This window comes from Hyperolius riggenbachi, chromosome 4 (assembly GCF_040937935.1).
Source record: "Hyperolius riggenbachi isolate aHypRig1 chromosome 4, aHypRig1.pri, whole genome shotgun sequence".
Taxonomy (NCBI): domain Eukaryota; kingdom Metazoa; phylum Chordata; class Amphibia; order Anura; family Hyperoliidae; genus Hyperolius; species Hyperolius riggenbachi.
The window spans coordinates 491,785,894-491,811,189 of record NC_090649.1 but is presented as its reverse complement, the minus strand read 5'-3'; the positions used below and the strand labels follow the sequence as shown (position 1 = coordinate 491,811,189).

Sequence of the window (25,296 nt, the reverse complement as noted above, 5' to 3'; positions counted from 1 at the left end):
TATACATACCTAGGGTTTCCTCCAGCCCCATACGCTCCGATCGCTCCCACGCTGCCGTCTTCCAGTACCGGGTCCCCGTACTTCCGTCAGTCGGAGCCAGTCTGGCGTAAGAGAAGTGCGCCCTCTAGTGAGATACGCAAAGAGTACACGTCTCCTGCGTAGACTGGCTCCGACTGACGGAAGTGTGGTGACCTGGTACCGGCGCTGCAGAAGACTGAGGACGGCGGCGTAGGAGCGATCAGAGCATATGGGGCTGGAGGAAACCCCAGGTATGTATAAATCTTTCTAGTTTCCTCAACTTGGAGTCCCTTTAAACTGAGAAGTCGGAGTTGAGTCACTCAGATGTGTTTGAAAAAGAACATGCTCACAACTTTATTAAAGCTTGGTGTGATGGCAGCTGACCTACACTCATACAGAGAGCATGTGCTGGCACTGCCCGCCTCCTAGTAACAGCTGTCATCTCTTTATCTCTTCTACTGAGAGAGCAACACGTCTCCCCAGCGCAGGAAACACAGCTATGGCGCAATGAGCCTCAGCAGCGCCCACTGCGCATGCGCCGAACACCATCTCCCCAGGCCGGCCAATCCATCCATCCCTGCGCTCGGTGGTGGATCTCTCTCGCCTGGGAAGCGGATCAGCGAGGCTGGAGTGAGCGGCGGAGCCGGGGGAGAGCAGGAGGAGAGCGGGATCAGCCGTCACTACAGCCCGGGCACAGCAGGAGGGACGGGGGCGCCGGGCACGTGAGTTCCCGGGAGTTCTGGGGGGCGGGGCTGCCGGGCTGGGGTCGATACTTTGTATCTGTGTGAGCTCTGGGGGTGGGGGGAGACTGATGGAGAAACATTATTATACTGGATATACAATAGAATATATACTGCTGATGTATGGCTGCCCCTGATATACAGCAGCCCCGGGTGCTTCCCTGCTATCTGCTCATCTGTCAGACATCAACATCTGGATCATCATTATCACTACTACTAATGGAGCTGGGAAAAAAGGGCGCATGCCACTAGTGGACAAAAAGGGCGCCGCCATTCACTCCCATAATAAATAGCGTTTAATGGGCGCCGAGTAGGAAAAAAGGGCGCCGGAGCTAAATAAAGTTTATAAACGGCGCCAGGAGCTAAATAAAGTTTACAAACGGCGCCCGGCGATGTTTAATGATTTATAACTGAACTTGTGGTGATTTACGTTTATAAAATGCACCCGTGCCGAATAACGTTTATGAAAATACTAAACATATTTATCTTATTTAAATAATTAAAACATTATTTAAAGTTTTATCCCTTACTGTTTGTAAAACATTATTATTCACAAAATAAAGCGATCAGTACGTAACGTAAATTGCAAAATATTTTTTGAATCCACAATTAGTAAAACATTATTATCCACATAATAAAGGGGGGTCTTAGGTTTAGGCACCAACAGGGGGGTCTTAGGTTTAGGCACCAATAGGGGGGTCTAGGGGTTAGGGGTAGGTACAGGGAGGGGTACTTAGGCAACAACAGGGGGGTCTTAGGTTTAGGCACCAACAGGGGGGTCTTAGGTTTAGGCATTAACAGGGGGGTCTTAGGTTTAGGCACCAACAGGGGGGTCTTAGGTTTAGGCACCAACAGGGGGGTCTTAGGTTTAGGCACCAACAGGGGGGTCTTAGGTTTAGGCACCAACAGGGGGGTCTTAGGTTTAGGCACCAACAGGGGGTCTTAGGTTTAGGCACCAACAGGGGGGTCTTAGGTTTAGGCACCAACAGGGGGGTCTTAGGTTTAGGCATTAACAGGGGGGTCTTAGGTTTAGGCACCAACAGGGGGGTCTTAGGTTTAGGCACCAACAGGGGGGTCTTAGGTTTAGGCACCAACAGGGGGGTCTTAGGTTTAGGCACCAACAGGGGGTCTTAGGTTTAGGCACCAACAGGGGGGTCTTAGGTTTAGGCACCAACAGGGGGGTCTTAGGTTTAGGCACCAACAGGGGGGTCTTAGGTTTAGGCACCAACAGGGGGGTCTTAGGTTTAGGCACCAACAGGGGGGTCTTAGGTTTAGGCACCAATAGGGGGGTCTTAGGTTTAGGCACCAACAGGGGAGTCTAGGGGTTAGGGATAGGTACAGGTAGGGTTCTGTGTAAGAGTAGGCTTAGGTATAGTTTTAGTAAAATTTTAGTAATAATTACTAATGTATTACAACACTTATTACGAACGTAGTTATATTTATATCATCTTTATAAACAATATTTTCAGATTTTATTATAAGAACAAACCATAAATGACGGTTATTCACAATAATATACAATTATAACAATTAAACATATATTATTGGTTTTTTTATAAACGTAATTATAAGTTTAACTTTTGAAACAGGGAAGATTAACGTTTTCACAATTTCCGATTTCATAAACATTATTTAATGATTTATAATTTTGTTAAACATTATTTGTAAACGAAATATAGCACACTATATTTATAAACCCTATTAATGATTAATTATTATTTAGAGTTTACACCCCGCGCCCTTTTTGTCCAGGCGCCCTTTTTGTACGTACGCACTACTAATAGTACCATAGCTCCCAGCTCCAGCTGTCCCTGTTTTGGAGGGACAGTCCCTCTTTGGGAGCCCTGTCCCTCTTTCCTCCTCATTTGTTCTTCTTTCAGGACTTTTTTTTATGTATATATTTGTATTTCTCTACTGAAAAGTGTGTTTGACTCTAAACTTTATTCCCAACCTTTAAATTGATATATTTCTAATTTTCAAATGTTAAAGAGACTCTGTAACTAAAGAAAGTTCCCTGGGGCGGTACTCCCCTCCTAGGGGGAAGCACCGGGATCCTATCTAGGCTTCCCCTGTCCTCCTCCATCCCACGGCGGGCTCACTGCATCCCACGGAACGCACAGCCGACAACAACCTTTCCTGGCTCCAGCGGGGGCACTGTTGCGGCTTTCAGCGCGGAGATAGGCGTAAATAGCCGACCTCCGTCAGGTCCGATCTACTACGCCGGCGCAGGAGACTTGCGCCTGCTGCACAGCAGAGCAGACCGACAGCGATCGGGTATTTACGCCTATCTCCGAGGCGGAGAGCCGATACTGCGCCTGCGCTGGAACCGGGAAGGTAAATATTTGCATCCCCGCTGTTCAGATGGCCATAGCGAGACCGCCATGGGACACAGGGGGACGGGGGAAGCCTCCGGATCCTACCGAGGTGAGTACCCCCTAGGGGAACTTTTTTACAGAGTTACAGAGTTTCTTTAATATGAAGGAAAATGAACCAGGATAGAAAGGACCAGTGTGGTTTGAGTTATAAAACATCATATTTTTTTAAAGAAATCTTTATGGTATTCATGACTAGGGGTGTGATCAGGGGTGTGTCTTGAGGGTCCCTATTGGGAGGGATGATCGTACTGCTGGGGGTGTTGTATGCAGCATTGGGGTTTAAGTGGAACTTTGCGTTGAAGTTAGTCAAGGTATCAAACTATCATTCAAGTCCAGGGGTGTAACTACAAATCGATTGTAACTACAAATTGTTGGGCCCCCCCCCTAAGAATCCCACCCTTTACCTCGCCTACCCCTGGTGACCCTCGCAGCCTGGGGACCCATCTTGCAAGGGACATGAAACAAGCGCAGGCACCCATAACAAGTGTAGCCAGAAAAACTCCTGATCTGAAGGATGGATCTATTTATTAGAACAAGTGAAGTACTAGTTGGGGGTCCCCCTACAGCTCTGGGGTCCAGGTGCTGCTCCCCTGTAGTTATGCCTCTGTTCGTGTCTTGTGCAGAGTAGTGGTTTACCACCAATTACTTACCCTTCTTGCAGATTGAACAGAACAAACATCTTGTGGTTTAAGGCAAGGTTCACAATGGGATGTTGCGATGTGACGTTAAAGTGGCAACGCAAAATTACAACGTGATGCACACTAACGCTGCATTACCGTCGCATACAGTAGATACAGTGATGCAATGAAAAGTGTGCTTTCCTGTATCTGTTAACGTCTGTGTTTAGAGTTAAAGTGTACCAGAGCTTAGAAATAATAAAAGTTTTATACATACCCAGGGCTTCCTCCAGCCCCCTCCCCACGGATACCTCCCACGCCGCCTTCCTCAGCCTTCTCCAGGTCCGGTACCAGGTCCCGTCACTTCAGCCATTCGCGGCCAGTCTGTGCAAGAGAAGTGCGCTCTTCTCTCCAGCACCGTTGGAGGGTGCACTTCTCTTTTCTGCTATAATGGAAGGTATAGGAAGAGCACTAAACACTCACAAAATCGCTTTGTGTGGCGATTGCAGTTAAAGAATAAATACATTGCATTTATTATTTTCTGGGTCAAAGAGTTCACTTCCTGACTTGCGTCAGGGAGTGAAAAAAAAAAAAAAACGCTCGGGAAAAGCGCTTTTCACAAAAACGTAACGCCCACCCAAGCGCCGGGAATCGGGGGGGGGGGGGGGGGGGATAGTTGGGACAAAAAAAAAAACCACCCAACGTGAACACTGAAGCGAGCGGAAAGCAATGTTAACGAGCCCTGAGTCAGTCACTTGCATAACTGATGTTTAACTCTTTCAGGCAGAGAAAGAAAAAAAGGAACACAGCCTAGTTATTTGTGTGCTTGGCACTGTACATACCCATGTCTATCTCATCATGTCACATGTCACCTCGGCTATCCTTTAATAACACAGGGCAATAACGTCACTTTGTGAACCTAGCTTTACAATCATCTTTAGCAAGGAATGCCCAGATCAGAAATTGGCCTCAGTCTAGTTGAGGTTATCCCCGGCCGCCTCCAGCATAGATACATACGTTTTGAATTTCTCACGTATCTTTGCTCCACAATATTTGTTTCATACTATGCACAGCGCTACAGAAAATGTTTTTGCTATATAAATAATAATAATAAAATCCCAGTTGCGGACTTAGCAGGGAACACTGTCTGCACCAACCGAATAGATTTAGTAAAGTTGCATGAGTGGATGGGGCAGCCAAAGTAAGTGCTGTGCCCGAAGCCCACCGACAAGGGTCCTGCTGTGCAATTTTTTGCATTAATGTTTCCCGCTGGGTCCCCTATTTCTTACAAATAAGTGGTCGTGGTCAGGTTGCCACGAGCAGGAGGCGGCCATTAGTGTATGAGGTTTCCGGCTGGCTCGCCTCCACTAGACTAGGGCCCAGAAACGATTGGTGCTAAGTAGTATTATTTATAGAGTACTGATATATTAGGCCTGGACTGGAGTCTAGTAGCCAGTGTACTGAAGGCTTACATGAAGTGTATATGTTACGGCCAGAAGTCTGGCCACTTCGGGTTCTGGACAGTCAAAAATATAAGAGGCCGTCTTACTGCGGCCAATGCCCGAAATGAATCGAATCCTGGTGGCTCCAGCTCTGGCTCCTCCCCCCCTGCTCCCATTATATTCAGCTCTGTCAGCCGGGGACACGCGTACACCAAGAGTCATGTCGTTCGCCGTGGAAGGGAAGCAGGGATACCTGCCGTTCGTTCCTGCAGAGCGGGTGCTGGCAGAAGCAATGTCCCTTCCCGCTCTGCTTCCCCGCCGCAATGAATGACTGTGGGTGCACACGTGTCCCCGGGCTGCCAGAAGCCAATAGGAAGGGGGCAGGGGGAGGAGCCAGAGATAAAGAAGCGGATCCGCCAGGAATTGATTGATTTCGCACATTGGCCGCAGTAGAGATGGGAAGTTCGGATCTTCGATTGAAATCGGATCATTGAAAAGATCCGGATCTTTGATCCGAATCTCGGATCATTTTACTACCGGCACATTCGGGGTGAAATGACTAGCAGGACAGGTCTTTCCCTGCTGTGGACAGGAGAAGGGGAGGGGGGTGGACACACAGAGAAGGGGAGAAGATGGACAGAGGGGCAGGGAGTGGACAGAGAAGGGAGGAGGGACGAGCAGAGAGCAGAAATGTTTGCTTGCACACAATACCCACATGCTGAAGTCATATGCTTTACATGTATTTCACTTATATGTTCATCTGTGTACTTTGAATGCAAACGTCGCACAGTGAAAGAAAGCATTCCCCAAAGCATTCCCAGAAGTGAAGTGCAGCTGATCATATTGCCCTGCAATCAGTGCCTGCAAAGTTACTGAGCTGTGCTGTGCTGAGCCAAAAGCTTCCAATGTGTTCACTGTGCACAACTACGGAACAGACAGCCTATAATCAGCAGCACATTATAGCCAGTATGTGTGCTCTACACACATCTGGCAGTGGCACCCATGTCCCCTCTCTCTCATCTACCTGTCTCCTTGCAAGGCTGGCTCCCCTCCAACAGAGCGATCCATCCCAGCTCTGCTTCCAGGACCCCGCTGCCCGCTGAGGGGGCGTGTCACTCCTGGCCCCGCCCCTTTTGCGATCCGAATCACTCATTTTGATGATTCGACTCACAAAATAGATTCGGATCAAAGATTCGAATCGTTCATGATCCGGACAACACTAGGCCGCAGTGAGACGGCCACTTCTAGTTTTGACCGGCAGATTCCGAAGTGGCCAGACCTCGGGTTATGGCTGTAACATATACAAGTAATAACGTGATATACTTACCTCAGTCCATAGTCTTCCACGATCACCCTGTGGCCCTCCATTCCAACGCTGGGGCCCTCTAAACGTATTGAAGAAGGTTGATGAATATGCTTTCATGGCCAAGTTCCCATTCATGTACAAGTGTGACCATACTGTGCATGCGCACTACCAGGAATGCTGCTGCATGTCTTTGTCCTCTGTGCACTTTGCGCTCCGAGGTGTGTGCAGAGCATATTTGCTCATGTGTAGTATGGTCACACTCGTCTATGAACGGGAGAACAACCATGTAGATGAAGAGGGTCCAGCGGTGGGGGGCTCACAAATGATCTGTGGAGCATTCACATGCTTCCTGGTACTTAGGTTAGTATGTTAGGGCTCACTCAGACAGACTGCTGGCGGTTCCCGTCGTTCCGTTGTAGCGATTTGAGCCCTTAGGAGGAGGTGCAAGCGCAGCAGTCACTGAACTCTACACGTAGCATCCAAGACGAGACCAGGAGATTTACGAGAACGGCGCCAACTTCTGTCACCGTTGTGTAAAAACCGCTTCCATACAACTACTCGTTTGTCAGCTGACAAAAATGTCGCCATTACCACCCGTGTGAGCCAGCCCTAAGGTAAAAAATAAATAAATCTCACAGATTTGCTTTAATGCCCAATTTCAGGGCATTCCCAAAACATACATATGAGTTAATGGGCATCCCCCTAAATTGCCCCTAGACCAGGGGTAGGGAACCTATGGCTCGCAAGCCAGATGTGGCTTTTTTGATGGCTACATCTGGCTCACATACAGATCAGTAGGGGATGATTCACTGAGCTACACTGCTCAAGCAGCGCAGCTTAGTGTGGCATCGCAAGTAACATTTTCACTGCTGTAGCACTAATAACTTACTTGCGCTCCCCCCCCAAAAAAAAAAAACTAACGGCTGCTCCAGTTGTCCCACTCTGGACCCTGTCTGGTCCATTGACTTTGTAGAATGAGATGCCCGCACTTTGATTGGCCCAATAGGCTGCATGTCACTTGACAAGCAGCCTATTGGGCCAAAGTGTGGGGATCTCGTCCTACAAAGTGAGTAAGCTAGCTAATTGTACAAGCTGTTAGTCAGTATTTCTCCTGCCTGGCACGCAGGGAAATTGCTGATGTCGATGAAATCCAAAAGAAGCTGAAGACGTGTCTTTGACACTTCTGCTGCCCGGCGAATCAACTGTATACACATCACCATGGCAACAGGGGGACGCGAGCCCTCTGCTGCGCATGCGCACTGTCCCGGTTTGAAACCTTGTATGGCTCTCACAGAATTACATTTTAAAATATGTGGTGTTTATGACTCTCTCAGCCAAAAAGGTTCCTGACCCCTTCCCTAGACTATGATACATGCACTAGATGATACATACATAGACATATGACTCTAGCAGGGATTAGATTGTGAGCCCCTCTGAGGGACAGACAAGGGACATGACTATATACTCTGTACAGCGCTCTGCAAGGAGTTTGTATGTTCTCACCGTGTCCGTTTTCCTCCAGGCACGTTGGTTTCCTCCCACATCCCAAAAAAATACAGATAAGTTAATTGGCTTCCCCCTAATTTGGCCCTAGACTAAGATACATACACTTATACACTACACAATACATACATAGACATAGGACTATGGTGGAATTAGATTGTGAGCCCCTCTGAGGGACAGTTAGTGACAAAACAATATATACTCTGTACAGTGCTGCGTAATAAGTCGGCACTATATAAACACTTAAATAGTACAGCGCTGCGGAAGATGTCAGCGCTATATAAATACATACTAATCATCAGAAATAATGGGACAAGAGTGTGTGGGACTTTATATGGGGAAAAAGTGCACAGCCCTCGCAGTCTTCACAAAGAAAGTTAACTTTAATAAAAAAAAAAAAAAGTGTATGCTAAACGCAGACATGAAGACCTCTTCTCCAAGTCTAAATAAGCAACACCAGAAGTACACACATCTCTCACATTTTAACATCCTTCAGTTTTCAGGAAGAGTAAAATATAAACAGGTCTCAGTGTTACAATTTGGCTTAAAGTGTTTTACATGTTCTTTCTTAAGAGAATTATTTTCTGACTTTGGTTACCTCACTATCCCGGGACATTGTCCAAGACAAATAATTATTTATAAGCTTTCATAACAATAAATTCTTGGTGCGTTTTGGGACACAGGTTTGCCCTTCTGGAGGTGTCCTAAATGTCATCCAATTTTTGGAACTGCTACTACTCTGATTTCTCTCTTATCTTTTTTTCAAGAACTGAGACAAGCTTTGTAGATATTCTCGATTGAGACAAATATTATTTCTTTGCTTTTGCATTGTTTGTATTTCTATGGAATAACACCTTTACACTGTGGTCTCCAGTACTTGTATACCTCCTTGGCATACCGGGTGCATTGCATATTAATACCCATTTATCATCCAGATCTTAATTCTTCCCAATGAAGTGAACATTTGTTTTGTGAAACATAATGAGGATTTCTTTATAGCTTGTTATAAAAGCATGTTGTCAATAATGTGTTTGGAAAAGACAGAGGAGAAGGCATGCCAGTCTATGTATTGGTGGGTGCAGACCCTGGGGGGGGGGGGGGGGGGGAAGGGGGTAACGTACATGGGAAAAGGGGGCTGCAGTAATTAGCGTGCTGGAAATAGCCACTAGTAAATATATGTAAAATTATGTAGATATTCTATTGCGTAGTTATGATAGTAAAGTATTGGTACATTTATACTGATATCTTACTATTGCCTAACCTGACCCTATTCTCACTTAAACCCTCTTAAAGCGGCCCTCCAATAGATGTCTGAACCTAACTGACCCCCCCCCCCCCCCCCTCTCCAACCAATGCTGAACTCTAAGTGGCTCTGCCTCCTCTCCTCCCCAGCTTATGCCTAACAACCCACCTTCCAACTGGTGCCTAATCCTGACCAACACCCCTCAATCCATGCCTAACCCCAAACGACCCCAGCCTGTGCTGAACCCTAACCAACCCCTTCCAATTGGTGCCTAACCCTAACTGACTCTGTCAAGCTTATGCCTTGACCCAATTGACCCCCCCCCCCCCCCAGCCCATGCCTAACCACCCCCCACCAACCTATGCCTAATCTAACCCCAACAACCCCCAGCCTATGCCTAACTCTTCCCCCTATGCAGTACCTAACCCATTATCGGCTTCTAAAGGTGCCACCATATTCTTCTCTGCTATGTTAATGCAATTAGTGGCTTTAAAGCGGATCCGAGATGAAAAACTAACTATAACAAGTAACTTGTCTATATACCTTATCTAAAGTTTGGATAGTTTACACAGCAAATCTAGCTGCAAACAGCTTCAATAGAATATGATTATTTCTTCCTGTGATACGACAGCAGCCATGTTGTTTGTAAACATTACACACAGGCAAGCTTATCTGCATCTCCAGCACTCAGCCTGTGAAAACCTAATCCCCCCCCCCCCCCTCCTCCCCTCTGCATCTGAAATCTCTGGCTAGTAACACCTCTCCCTCCTCCTGCCCAGACTGAGCTCCCATGAGCCCTTGCTACTGTCTGAAAATGCCAAGGCACTGTGAAAATTGTGGGCGTGGCTTGTTTAGTTTATAGGGAATTAGAGTATGAAAACAAAAACAAAAAAGTATTTGGCTTGAGGAATGCCCTATAAACTATAGGAAAGGAACACAATTATGCAATGAGTAAAAGTTTCTCGGATCCACTTTAAGTGGTAATTTGGGTGACTCAGGTGCCTGATAATATGCTGCGGTGACAAATAGTGGGTGCGTGCCAAAGTACCTGATTCAGTGTGCGGGGACTGAGAAAAGCAACCTATATAATAAAACCCCAACTGTCCCTGCGTCGTCCTCCTGTCCCTGTGTCCGTGGTTTTTGGCTACTGGGCATGTGTAGCCATTGGGACGGGGCCAGGGAGCCGAGCGGGCGCATGCGCATGCGCACTGACATGTGGCGGCAGTGAGAGAGACCTAGAACCAATTTTTAAATTGAGTGATATCCCCTGCCATTGCTACAAGCATGGACTTCCATGTGTTACTCCTTAAAGGACACCCGAGGTGAAAATAAACTAATAAGAAACAATTGTATCTATCCTCCTTCTCCTAAAAATGACTTTTTAAGATATTCCAATTGTTTTTGCTCAATGACACGTTCATTTAAGTATGCCAGAGCTAAAATCTATGAATTATTGACCTTTTTTTAGCTTTTTCCTGCTCTCAGAAGCCATTTTCTGTTAGAAAAGTGTGTTATAGTTGTAATTTCTTATCAGTGAGGGTCACACTGTAGTCTGACCCAGCCCTGACTCAGACAGGAACTGCCACTTACATACCTGATGTTTAACTATTTCAGGCAGAGACAGAAAAAAAGGAACACAGCATAGTTATTAGTGTGCTAGCCACTGTACATACACATGTCTATCTCATCATGTCACACGTCACCTCCGGTATCCTTTAAAGGACACCTAAACTGAGAGGGATATGGAGGTCGACATTGATTTCCTTTTTAAACAATACCAGTTGCCTGGCAGCCCTGATGATCTATTTGACTGCAGTAGTGTCTGAATCACACACCTGAAACAAACATTCTGCTGGCCCAGTTACACTTCAGCCAGAGCACCTGATCTGCATGCTTGTGGCAGAGGATCAGCTGAGCTGCCAGGCAATATGCATTGTTTCAAAGGAAATAAATATGGCAGCCTCAATCTCAGTTCAGGTGTGCTTTAAGGGGCAACTGTCTGGTTAGTGAACTAGTTTAGTTGGTGTCCCCAGGTTGGCAGCTGTGTGGTAAGAATATACCTTTCACAGTGTAATGCAGCGTGTAATGTCATCTAATCCCCTCTCTATGCTGACGTTATGCTTTGAACTACGTTACCGTCAGTAGAGTCAGCGCAGACGCTGTCAGTGCATTATACTGCAGCTCACAGTGGGCACAGCCCTGTGACTAATGTATTTCTTAAAGTTCCAGTTCAGGCAAGTGTGGGGAGCTCTGTGTGGGTTTTGTTTTTATTGCTTTTAAAGCGGATCTGAACTCAGAACTTCCTCTCTGCTCTAAAAGATAAGCAACAGCATAATAACCTTTAAAGAAAAAACGTGTGTTAAAGCTGATCCATATCATGCAATAAATCTACAGTGTGTCTACTTCCTGCTTTCATGAAAGCGGACATCATGTGTTTACAGATTAGCTTATCTGCCGCGTCAGAGGAGATTCCTGAGTTGACACGGCTGAGAGATCAAATTACAACTTGTGATTAGATACAAATCGAGGAATTAGACAGGCTAAACTCTCTAAATACATACAGGGTGTATTTCTCTGTGTTTTCCTTCTGTCCTGTGCAAGAGTTCAGGTCCACTTCAATAGAAATTTACCTTTATATTACTACATGATCTTCCCTGTGGCTTGGCAATGTTTATCAGTAAAATAATGATATTTAGATCCATAGAACGTTTCAGAGATGAGATAAAGTGAAGGAAACTTTAGATCAGGTTTGCTTTGAAGCACACCTGAAGTGACAATAAACGTATGAGATCAAGAATAGTATCTGCAGAATTAATCCTAACTAGGACTTTCCTGGAGAAACTGATTCTTTTTTTCATATTAAGGGTCAAAGATCCAGGTCTGTAATTCATCCAGATATAATGGCACAAATGCATTCCTGCTGTTCATTCATCCCCCACACAGAGAAATGATGACCTACGGGAATTTATAACACTATCCTGCTGTCAATAGTGTTTGCACAGCCACACAGACGTTTTATGGCCTCTCATTCGTTTTCAGGAGAGCTGCCACTGCAGTATGACTGCTCTGACTGTAGAGATAATGCGTAGTTTTTTAAAGGAAATCTGTACAAAAAAAAAAATAAACTGCCCCTGGGGGTATGTGCCTCTGGAGGGGGAAGCCACTGGTTCTTAATGAGGCTACCCCCATCCTCCGCACCCTCAGGGATCCGGTGCTGGCAGCCCTCCAACACTACGTGCGGCAATATTTACAATCGGCCCTCCTGTGCAGCCGCAGTATCAGCTTTCCAATCAGTTCAGGCAGAAATAGCCGAGCGTGATCGGGTCCACTCTACTGAGCAGGCAACTCGCGCTCGGCTATCTCTGCCTGAGCCGATCGGAAAGCGGATACAGCTGCTGTGCAGGAGGGCAGATTGTAAATATTGCTGCATGTGGTGATCGAGGGCTGCCAGCACTAGATCCCTGAGGGTGAAGAGGGCGGGAGAGACCAATAGACAGATCTCTCTCTGTACGAATCTGATCAGACAGAGATCTGTTGGCTGCTCATACACCACAGGCTGATTCCTGACCGATTTCCCGGCCAGCGAGGCAGACGGGGGAGCGGCATGCACAAAGGAGTTGATCATCACTCAGCTAATCGCAAAACGCCCAGCGATCGTGGCAGAGAGAACACTGCCATAGAGTATAATAGGACTAGCGGTTTGCGGGAATCTCGCGATTCCCGCTTAGATCTGAACGGGGCCTTACAGACCATTTTCTGGAACAGAGACAAGCAGATAAACGGACATGCCAACAGGTTGTATGTTATGCACGGGATCCGTTCAGACATGTTTCTCACTTAACCATTGTCTCCAGTGCTGTAGCAAAACACTCTGGGCCGTATCCCATTAACTTTGTTTCATGCTCCAAGTAGCTATTTTTAAACCTTATTCAAAAAATGCTTTTCAAGTGTACCTGAGATGTTTAACGTAGCAGATTCAGTGTTCTCCCCAGACATTTTTTCCAGCCGGGTGGCATGAAAAGGTAGCCGAGTGGGCGAGATGAGAGAATGCAGGGCAGACGCTTCTCTGCACAATTATGCTTACAGCATAGGAGGAAGTGAGCCGATATTAGCCGGTAGCTCATCAAAACTAGCGGGGTGGAACACCCAGGCTAAAAGAGCCTGGGGAGATCACTGAGCTTTATACTTGGGGCTTCCTCCAGCCCCATGCAGGCCATGCGCTCCATCGCCTTCCTCCTGAACCCCTCCGATCCTCAGCTGTGTCCGCCGGATATTCCCCCAGCTGCAGCCAGTCATGCTTTACTGCGCATACATGGGCCGGCCACACACGCACCCTATTGCCCTCCCACCGCCGTCAGCGTTTTGCGCAGTTAGTACTGCTCAGGTGCAGAACTGCCCTGGTCACAGGAGCATGACAGGGGTACCCGTGGTGAAGCATTCCGGGAAATATACCTGGGGAGACAGCGGAGGGGCCCAGGAGGAAGGCGATGGAGCGCATGGCCTGCATGGGGCTGGAGGAAGCCCCAGGTAAGTATGAAAGCTTCAATGTTAAATGTCTCCGGTTTCCTTTAAAGTCCCCACCAAGCAAGAAATGACTCGCAATAAAAATAATTAAATAAAAGGTACATACACACTGGTCAGAACTCGGCTGATAACGACCGCCATGGCCAAAACGTCACTGGTAGTTACACAAGTACAAATCCCTGGAGCTGGTAGCCAGAGCTACTTCATTATTACAGCTGGCACCTACTTTGCTTTCTTTGGCTCCAAAGACTTTGCTTGCTCCTGAATCCTACAGTCCAGCCCTAATCCTACTTCATAAAACCTAACTGTCCCTGCGTCCCCCTGTCCCTGCGTCCCCCTGTCCCTGCGTCCCCCTGTCCCTGCGTCCCCCTGTCCCTGCGTCCCCCTGTCCCTGCGTCCCCCTGTCCCTGCGTCCTCCTGTCCCTGCGTCCCCCTGTCCCTGCGTCCCCCTGTCCCTGCGTCCCCCTGTCCCTGCGTCCCCCTGTCCCTGCGTCCCCCTGTCCCTGCGTCCCCCTGTCCCTGCGTCCCCGGGTCTGGGCTTTTAGCTACTGCGCATGTGCGTAGCACGGACAGCCGTTGGGATAGGAGGACGGGGCCAGGTACTCGGGCAGGCGGTTGGGTGCAAGCACTTGCGTCAGGTGCACGCTCATGAGCACTGACTTGGTGGTGACAGATAGACCTAGAGACAGTTTTTAAACAGGCTTAGGTCTACTAGTTTACAAAATAAAAGCATAATAAATATACAGTTGTGTGCAGGGCTGTGGAGTCGAAGTCGGAGCAATTTTGGGGAGTCTGAGTTGGAGGCAGAGTCATTGATTTCATAAACTGAGGAGTCGGGAGTCGGATGATTTTTGTACAAAATCCACAGCCCTGGTAAGTATTAGACTAAGGAGTCGGAGTCTGAGTCGGGGCCATGGTACCCGGAGTCGGAGTCGAGGAGTCTGAGTCGGGGCCATTTTGGGTACCCGGAGTCGGAGTTGGAGGCAGAGTCGTGGTTTCATAAACTGAGGAGTCGGAGTCGGAAGATTTTTGTACCGACTCCACAGCCCTGGTTGTGTGATTATCAATAAACTAGCAGACCCAAGCCCGTTTAAAAACGTCTGTTTCTCGCTGACGCATGTTACTGCGCACCCGCCGCACACCCGGTCGCCCACTCACATGCACTCCTGTCTCCCTGGCCCGTCCTCCTGTCTCTGTGAGTCTGGGTCCGTGCTGCGCACATGCGCAGTAGCAAAAAGCATGGAGCCAGCTACACAGAGCACACAGCACAGGGACACGGGTTTTATTATAGAGGATATAATATGGTACTGCATGTCGTTGAAGCAAACTTTTAGCTTCCTTTCACCCCATGAATAGTATGTTGCAATTATTCTTCAATCTCACGTTAACAATGCGATTATACAGTACCATGAACGCCTGCCTCTCTGTCGCTGTAAATGCGCACGCTATCCTGTAAACACACAGCATGCTGACCCCGGCTCACCGCACCCCAATCAATGTGATAGCCCCATAGGACGCGTACGAGAGGAATCGGCGCGGGAGACTTGGGCGCAGGATAGAGCCGGTATATGGCTGAGCCTGCTTCTGCACAAGTCCCGGCCGTATTAAATACTATTCCCCCTCCAGGCCGCCATGGATAGTGGGGGAATGATATAATTCGGCTTCCAGCGATTGCTGGTGGACAAATTATTGTGTTTTAAAAGTAACTCCATCTTTTGATGACGCCGACGTTACTCCCTGCTGCGCCCAAGTCTCCTGCGCTGGAATGAAAGTGTTCGCCGGAGGACTACAGTTGCCTTTGCATCGTAATGCAATGATTTTGTCAGTTGCAATAGACATAATATGAAGGGACGCTCTTGCCTATTTAGCATTGCGGTTGGTTTACTGGGGTTGGAGAGCATATGGGATCCAGCTAACATGGACTGGATTGTGAAATAGTTGTCTGATGATGGAGGGACACTGTGCTAAAGTATCCTGACATCTAAAGCCTTGTACACACGCCTGACTTAAAGAGAAACCGTAAGCAAGAATGGAACTTCATCCCAATCAGTAGGTGATACCCCCTTTCCCATGAGAAATCTTTTCCTTTTCACAAACGGATCATCAGGGGGCGCTGTATGGCTGATATTGTGGGGAAACCTCTCCCACATGTGATGTAAGGACCATGGTGCTGACATCACCCTGTTGGGAGCCTTGTTGGATTGTGGAAAATAACAGCTGTTTCCAACTGCCAAAAAAGAAAGCAGCATCTCCTTCCTCTGACATCACCTGCCAGCTGTAGAAATGTCACCATGTGATAAATGTCAGAACATAGATGAGGGAGAGGAAAGATTTTACAATGGGCAAACACTGACTAAATCATTTATACATAATTATTGTAAAAATGAAGCACTTTTTCCCAGAACGTCCTCCTGACAGCACCCCTCCTATGAGACTTGTCTCCCTCCCAAACTTTGGACAGGAAGCTAGAAGATACAAATTTGCATAACAGGCAGGCAGGAGTAGTATATAAAGATGTTACTCACAAAAGGTATTCAGTTGTTTTTCCTGTCCCGGACGGGACGCTTTGAGAGGTCTCCAGGTGCTACTACGTCAGGCGGCGAGTGCAGCGTGCAGCGCGGGCATAGTAAGGCTGAGCAGGGGACTCAGCTGGTCCAGCGCACAGCGTGGAGGAGGCTTCTCCTAGAGATGCGGAAGCTTTATGGCGGCAGGAGCGCGAAACCGGAAGTTCCGGGTGGAAGTGACGTCATGCGCATGCGTCCCGCATGACGAGTCAGCTGACGGCATAGCGGCAGGGGCCGCGGCGGTGTTAAGATTGACTTCAGCTGCAGGTAATTAACAGGGGTATATATATGTGAATGTTAGCCACGATCACCATTGCTGTCGGTGATCATGGAGGACGCTGTAGGCCCTTCTCCTCTGACTTCTGCGGAGTCTGGCGCTATCCCCTCTCTGGTGAGCTGTAATTTTTCAGACTTTGAGGGAGTTGATTTGTAATCATAGGTCCACCTTGTAAGGCTGACAGTCTGTCTTTATTTCTTTTTAGCCTAAAGCCCCAAAAGGTGATAAAGACAAAGACAAGGCTGTGTCTCAGCAAGGTCAAGGGGGACAATCTTCTGGTAGAACTGAGAAACGCTGTGTTATGTGCAACTCTCGCTTCTATTCTTCCTCTACGAAGAAACTGTGCCAGTCTTGTAGAGAGAAGGTGGTAAAGGAGGAATCCCCAGTGGTATTTAAGGACTTGATGGGATGGATGCGGTCTGAGATGGCCTCGGCCATTAAAGAGATAAAGGATTCAGCAATGGCGGAATCTACAGTTCCTTCTACTTCTGCTGCTGATACTGTGCCTGCTCCCTTACCAGCCCCGGTGATTGAGGGGCACAGTCAGTTAGAGGCTTCACCTCATCAAGTTGCAGCTAAACGTAAAAGAAAGGATAATGAATCAGGGGATTCAGATTTATCTGGAGAGGAAGGAGAGATTTCATCTTTGGAGGAGATTTCTGGGGAGGAGGAGGAAAACCCAGAGGTTACTCAGAAGTTTGCTTTCGCACCCAACTTAATGAAAGACTTGTTGTCGGCAATGCAAAATACTATGGGGATAACAGTGGAGCGGAAATCTTTGACCCCCTTGGATCAGATGTACGTGAGTTTGGCGGAACCCCAGAATTGTTTCATCCCAGTCCATTCCTCTCTAAAGTCAATGATTGGGAAGGAGTGGGATGACCCTGAAAGGAGGGCATTTTGGCCCAAGTCTCTTTCTCGTCGTTATCCTTTCAGTCCGGAAGATCAAAAATTCTGGGGTCCGGTTCCCAAACTGGACCCGTCGTTTTCAAGGGTGTCGAGAAAATCCGATTTGCAGTTTGAGAACTTTGGGAATTTAAAAGACCCCATTGATAAAAAGATGGACAATCTGTTGCGTAGAGCTTGGGAGTCAGCATCTTTAACATTTAAACCAGCAGTGGCATCCACGGCAGTGGGACGATCCCTTAAAGCTTGGCTCACGCAGACTCAGTCTAAGATAGCTTCGGGGGTGCCCAGAGAAGAAATTTTAGAGGACTTTCCAGATTTGTTTAACGCTACTAATTACTTAACTGATGCAGCGGATGATACGGTTAAATTAACGGCCAGAACAACTGCCCTTGTCAACTCGGCAAGGAGAGGTATATGGGTAAAAACATGGCAGGGGGACAATTCGTCTCGCTCCAAGTTGTGTGGTTTGCCCTGTGAAGGTGAACTGTTATTTGGTTCAAAGCTAGACCAGACGCTAGAGAGAACCTCAGATTATAAGAAAAATTTTCCGACCAAAAAGAGAGCTTTTCAGTACAGGGGCCCAGCTCGCAGCGGCAACAAGGAACCTGAGGCAAAGATCCCACCTAAAAAGAAGTGGATTCCAAATAGAAACCAAAAAGGGAAGGCTCTTTTTCCCCGGTCCAACCAACCCAATAAGCAATGACGCCAGTATTCCAGTAGGGGGAAGGCTTTCCCACTACTACGAAACATGGTGCCAGCGGTTCACAAGTCAGTGGCTCTTGAAAATAGTGTTGGAAGGTTACAAGATAGAATTCGAGTATCCCCCACCCCTGCAGTATGTGGTAACTCCACAGCCAAAATCACCAGACCAAAGGAAGGCATTACAGGAGGAGGTTGCTTCCCTTCTGGAAAAAAGAGTGATCCGAGAGGTACCATCCTGCCAGAGAGGCCAAGGGTTCTACTCACCAGTTTTTCTGATAAAAAAGCCTCAGGGAGCCTTCAGATTTATTCTAAATTTAAAGGGGTTGAACAGGGCCGTAAAATACAGGAAGTTTCGAATGGACAATGTGAAGTCTGTAATAACCCTGTTGCAAAAAGACTGTTTTCTAGCTTCTCTGGACCTCAAAGATGCCTACCTGCATGTACCAGTTCATCTAGAGTCCCAGCAATTCCTAAGATTTGCAATTCACCTACAAGAAGAGGTAAGACATTTCCAATTTAATGTGTTACCTTTTGGGCTAGCTTCATCACCTTGGCTGTTCACAAAGGTGATGGCAGAAGTTTTGGCAGTCTTGAGGTGTAGGTCCATTAACATCATTGCTTACCTAGATGATTTATTGATTTGGGGTAATTCTTTACAGTCTGTAAGTGATCAGGTTAAGATATGCATTGATAGTCTAGAGTCTTTAGGCTGGTTAATTAACTGGTCAAAATCGGCGCTAATACCCAGCCAATCTATGGAATATCTGGGGTTTATTTTTTCCTCCCGCCAGCAAAGAGTATTTCTCCCGGAAAGAAAAGTTTCGGCAGTACTTAATTCTGTTCTTTCTTTTCAGAAATCAAGGTCCATCAGTATGCTGTCTCACCTATCGGAAGGCCGCATGTGGTTTTTTCCAGTACAAAGAATCATAACGACGGATGCCAGTACGTGGGGGTGGGGCGCTCACATGGACTCTCTACCAGCACAAGGGCAGTGGTCCAGGGCTATGGCAATAAGATCCTCCAACAGCAGAGAACTGGAAGCAGTATGGAGAAGCCTTCAATTCTTCAAGGATCAAATCAATCAGTGTCATGTCCTGATCAGGTCCGACAACAGCAGTGTAGTGGCTTACCTGAATCATCAGGGAGGAACAAGAAGTCGTCGGTTGTGGTCTCAGACAGCAAGGATTCTGCATTGGGCAGAGAGCAACTTAACATCCGTCAGAGCAGTTCATTTGAAGGGGACTTGCAATGTTGTGGCAGACTATCTCAGCAGGTCAGCGATATTACAAGATGAATGGTCTCTGAATCCAGAAGTATTTGTTCAGATCAGCCAGGCATGGGGCACCCCTGCAGTAGACTTATTCGCAAGGAGACAAAATTCAAAGTGTCTAAAGTTTTGCTCCCTGTATCCAAAGGACAATCCGTGGGAAATAGACGCTTTCTCGATAGAGTGGCGGTTGAACCTGATGTATGCATTTCCCCCAATACCTCTGATATCAAGGGTTCTGAACAAGATTATGCAGGACAGAGCACAAGTAATTCTCATAGTACCTTTCTGGCCGAAAAGACCGTGGTTTGCTCTGTTACAGAATTTAGCGATGTGTCAACCAATAATGTTACCAGTCAGAACAGATTTGTTGTCGCAGGGCCCAGTTCTTCACCCGGACTTCAAGCGTCTTCACCTTTCAGCATGGAGATTGAGTGGGGAATCCTGAAATCAAAGGGGTTTTCGGATAAACTTTCTGAAACGTTAATACAATCCCGCAAGAAGGTGACGAGGCAGATTTATCAGAAGACATGGAAAATTTACTGTGAATGGTGTACAAGGAAAGAGAAGGATTCTAGACTTTCCGCCTCAGCTCTGGAATTTCTTCAGGATGGATTTCAGATGGGGTTAAGTTCCAGCACTCTTAAAGTTCAGACAGCAGCTTTGAGTGTATATTTAGAGAGAAGATTAGCTCAGGAGGAGTTTTTTCTTCGTTTTTTTCAGGGAATTAAACGTCTCAGGCCTGTGGTGATATCTAAGGTGCCCCCTTGGGACTTGAATGTGGTGTTACAGAGTCTTTGTGAACATCCCTTTGAGCCTCTGGATCAGATTCCAGATAAATTTCTGACGTTGAAAACGGCCTTTCTTCTGGCAATCACCACAGCCAGGAGAGTCAGCGAACTTCAGGCCTTATCCATTAAGCCACCTTATTGTACCATCTCGGAGGATAGGATTACTCTACGTCCAGACTTTGCATTCCTTCCTAAAGTGACTTCAAAGTTTCATCGATCTCAGGAGATCTTTCTGCCATCATTCTGTGATAAACCAACTAATGAAAAGGAGAGGAAGCTTCATTGTTTGGATGTTAGAAGGTGTATCCTTCATTATCTTGAAAGGACTGCATCTTGGAGAAGATCAGATGCCTTGTTGGTGCTGTTTGCGGGGAAATTCAAGGGGAGGCAAGCCTCTAAGACATCAATTGCAAGATGGATCAGACAAACTATCACCGCGGCTTATCAGACTCAAGGGAGGCCTTTACCGACCTCAATTAAAGCTCACTCCACAAGAAGTGTATCAACATCTTGGGCAGAGAGGGCAGGCGCCTCGATAGAGCAGATTTGCAGAGCGGCCACCTGGTCCAGCCAAAATACGTTTGTCAAACATTATAGACTAAACTTATTAGCCAATACTGATCTAGCATTCGGAAGAAAGGTGTTGCAGGCAGTAGTCCCTCCCTAACTTATAATGTTCTTGTTTATCGTCTCATAGGAGGGGTGCTGTCAGGAGGACGTTCTGGGAAAGCCAAGCTTACCTCGGGTAATGTCTTTTCCAGTAGTCCGAGTGACAGCACCCCTCCGGCCCACCCTAATAAAGGGCATAATTAAATTAATCGTTTCAGCAGCATTTGGTGTCCGTGTCTTTTTTTTATAACTGAATACCTTTTGTGAGTAACATCTTTATATACTACTCCTGCCTGCCTGTTATGCAAATTTGTATCTTCTAGCTTCCTGTCCAAAGTTTGGGAGGGAGACAAGTCTCATAGGAGGGGTGCTGTCACTCGGACTACTGGAAAAGACATTACCCGAGGTAAGCTTGGCTTTTTATTACATTATTTTTACTCGAGTTCCTCTTTAAGTCAGTTGAGGCGGCTGATAACAATTGCCTTATCTGACAATCAAGCGAGTGTATGGCAACCGGCGACCGACAAGCGATCCACCGTGCGGATCTACTCGCCTCCTGCGACTCCGATCCCATTGTTTGCTCTGCCCCCCCTTCACCCGCTGCTCCTCCCACATAACGACACAGCGCGTCGCTAGCTGCACGGCTGAGGGGTGTGTGCAGCGTGGCCCAGCAATGCCGCCAGAGGGGATCAAGGCGACATCCGTTGGAAGTGTGTACGCACCCTTGAGTAGAAGGTCCAGCTTCGTTTTCTGTTGCATACAAATATCTATACTGTGTAATCGGTAAACATGGGCGCCCCTCGTACAGCCATTTCCTGGTGATTCATGCCGGGTGTCTCTGTACCGGTGACTGTTTTCTGCCAGCGTTCGCCTTAGTCCAGGGTGGGGATCTATTCTGGTCAGACTGAAGTTCTAATTGGGGACGTTATATCTATATTCCTGTGAGCGGAACTCTTGGGACGCGTGTCTATTTATGTGTCCGCAAACAATCGCTTATGACACGGCTCAGCTGAGCTTATTGTTCTCTGGCTAATCTGCAACTGCCCTATCTCCAGCTCTCCAGTCTCTCTTTGTTATGCTAAAGATTTACCACTGCTCACACTCTGCTCTGCTTTGCAGTGTGTACTGTAAAGTAAACTTATTGTTCTTGGTAAAGTATTAACACTTTTCCAACACATAAAAAAGGTAATACAAAACTTTCACCTTGACATAATACACACATTTTATTTCGAAAATTTGCATAGTCGCAGGCTTATTTTCAACTTAAATGACATCTGAAGTGAGAGGTATATGGAAATTGCCATATTTATTTTCCTTTTAAACAATACCATTTACCTGTCAGCCCTGCTGATCTCTCTGGCTGCAGTAGTGTCTGATTCACACACCTGAAACAAGCATGCAGCTAATCTTGTCAGATCTGGCAATAATGTCAGAAACACCTGATCTGCTGCATGCTTGTTCTGTGTCTATGGCTAAAAGTATTAGAGGCGGAGGATCAGTAGGATAGCCAGGCAACTGGTATTGTTTAAAGGGAAATCTAGCAGCCTCCATATACCTCTCACTTCAGTTGTCCTTGAACTTTTTACTTTCTCTGACTCCATGTATTGTTTGGTTTTCGCCCTGTATTTCTGGTAGCCTCAGGTGAGTGAGATAAGTTTCTAACAGGGCTGTGGAGTCGGAGTCGGAGTCGGGGCAATTTTGGGTGCCTGGAGTCGGAGTCGGGATAAAATGCACCGCCTCCGACTCCTAATGAATTTAAACTGTAATTAAAATAGAAAATATGATAAAATGTTCTGTTTCTCAGATAATAGTCATCATAAATAATTTATACATACAGTAATAGCTGTGCTTAGTCCACAAAAATGAAATAACCCAGTCAAAATTAGTTACTTGTGCTGCTTCAATAAAGCAGTCCCCGTATTTTTAAAGTCAGATATACAGATCTGATTTGACTGTATATATGATGTGTACACAGGAATCTCTTATATATACTAAATAACATCTATGCTGTAAGAATAAAGCCTGATGTGTAGCCATGTCACTAATAGAGATGGTCAATGAGATGGAAATAATTCTGCGTTGATGCTGATTTATGCAAATCTATGCACTCTCCTTGCTCATGAAATCAAATAATTTGATATGGTAAAATTTGGTTTGGTGACTACGAATTAAAGGGTACCTGAGATGGATGAAAAGAAAAGTTTTATACATACCTGGGGCTTCCTCCAGCCCCCTTCAGGCCAGTCGGTCCCTCGCTGTCCTCCTCCACCACCTGGATCTTCTGCTATGAGTCCCGGTAATTCAGCCAGTCAGCGCAGTCCGGCCGCATGCCGCTTCCACAGCCAGGAGCATACTACACCTGCGCAATAGTGCTGCGCAGGTGTAGTATGCTCCTGGCGGCGGAGTGTGTGCATGCGCACTACGCCCGACTGGCTCAAGTACCTGGACTCATAGCAGAAGATCCAGGTGTCGGAGGACAGCGAGGGACTGATTAGCCGGAAGGGGGCTGGAGGAGGCCCCAGGTATGTATAAAACTTTAATTTCATCTGTCTCAGGTTTACTTTGTTACACAGTATTACTATACTCTACATATGCACTCTCTACAGAGCTGCAGGGAATCCACTGAGAATGCTGTGCACATTGAACACAGAGGTGTTGTCTATCACCCATAAACCTGGTTCAGATTGTACATGAAGAATGTGTAATAGAGGAAGAATCCCCTCATTCCCCTGCAGAGTACCTGCACATCACTCTTACATGTACCCACACTTACATTGCCTAGGGCCTGATAGATGTTCTTTGTTCCGGTTTGTACCTTTTACAAGTACTCTTACCAAGGACTAGTTTTAGTCTAAAGGGAATAAATATAGTAGTCTACATATCCTTCTCACTTCAGTTGCCTTTTAAAATTCCTAAGCGTTGGCAGTTAAGATACGAATTTCATGTTACATACTTTCAATCAACCAGATTGTAATATGCAAATTAGAGGAGTCGGTGGATTTTTGTACCGACTCCACAGCCCTGGTTTCCAACAAAAGGAAAGAATTCTCAATTTAGCAGTTGCCACAATATACACCATTACAGCTTTCAGGTCCCTGTAGCTCTCACCACTGATGGAGAAGGTGGGGATTCCCTAGGAGGTCAATATACGTGGTGTCTGGTCTTCTCCAGAGTGTCAAAAACACTGGTCCTGGAAGCTGCAAAAAGAGAAATTTAAAACCACAAACACTGGTTCACACAACAGTCAGGGTCTCCCACAGGCCGGGACCCTCAAATCACCATGCGATACCTAGAGGGAGGTACAGGTGAGCCCTGGACCTCTCACCACCAGGGGAATCATCTGCACTGCCTCTAAACTGAATGCTGATTGCCAAACATGAATGTACACTCCCAGCTAGCACATTCCTACCTTATATCTGATCAGCAGGCAGCCTGTCAGCCAATCAGGTGCAATGGTATACACCCTTTGTCTGCTGTATCAAATCTAGCAGGAATTGCATAAATTAGGCAGCATTTAAGTGGGAGGCTTCGGTTGGACGCAATTGTAGATTGCATCGGTTACAGGGATGCCCCGTGTAGGCGCATCTCCCACACGGTCCCCTCCCTAACCACTCACTTACCAACCGCATCCTGGAAGCTGCAAAAAAGAAATTTTAAAACCACAAACACTGGTTCATAAGACAGTCAGGGGCCCCAGACTCTTCCACAGGCCAGGACCCCTAAACCACCATTCGATACCTAGAGGGAGATGCAAGTGAGCCCTGGAACATTGCCCCACAAGGCAATGGACTTTGCTGTTAGCGGCCACCAGGTCGCAACCTTCAGTTGTCCTCTCATGGGGGATGGGGAGAACAGGAGGGTGAACCTTCCAGAGTAGAGCTAGATGGGATGAAGAGGAAAGACCATATACTGGACTGGCTAGGACCAGGATGACTAGCTGTAGAAAGGACTGCCATGGACCCAGGCTGCTGTAGGAACAACCAGGGTGACAGGCTGCAGACTGCACTGTCCATCAGGTGTGGCAGCATAACAGGGCTAAAATGTGGGAGAGACAGGGTAGTAGAGCTGATTGGCAGAGCAGATACAGTTAGCGGACTGGCAGGAAGGCCATTTCTGTAGCCACACCCCTTTGCTGAGCTGACAACTGGAGAGAAGGAAGGACAGCGTATGCGCTGTCACAGAGAACATCGGGATGAGAAGTTGGAGGTGAGTATGCCAGTTATACTCATTAGATGGGATCCTGTCAATGCCTAGTGTGCCTGGCTGAAGTATGAGCTTGAAACAAGATTAGATCCAGCTGATTTACAATACAATAACATTTGTAAAGCGCTTTTCTCCTGTAGGACTCAAAGTGCGTAGATATGTCTCAGATCAATACAGGGTTGCGGGCTGGGTTGTGTTACAGAGGA

At 46.9% G+C, this 25,296-nt stretch overlaps 1 protein-coding gene across 2 annotated transcripts in view; it reads left to right on the top strand.

Annotated features, from left to right (window-relative positions):
- Positions 1-25,296, top strand: part of MCFD2 (multiple coagulation factor deficiency 2, ER cargo receptor complex subunit) — a 45,840-nt gene that overhangs the window by 2,756 nt on the left and 17,788 nt on the right. Inside the window, exon 1 of one of the 2 annotated variants that reach the window (XM_068279719.1) lies at positions 511-740. The exons of the other annotated variant lie outside the window; for it this stretch is intronic. Coding sequence (XP_068135820.1) covers positions 526-740 — 215 coding nt within the window. The 5' untranslated portion in view covers positions 511-525. Of the gene's footprint in view, positions 1-510; positions 741-25,296 lie in introns of those variants that run through there. 2 annotated transcript variants of the gene reach the window in all.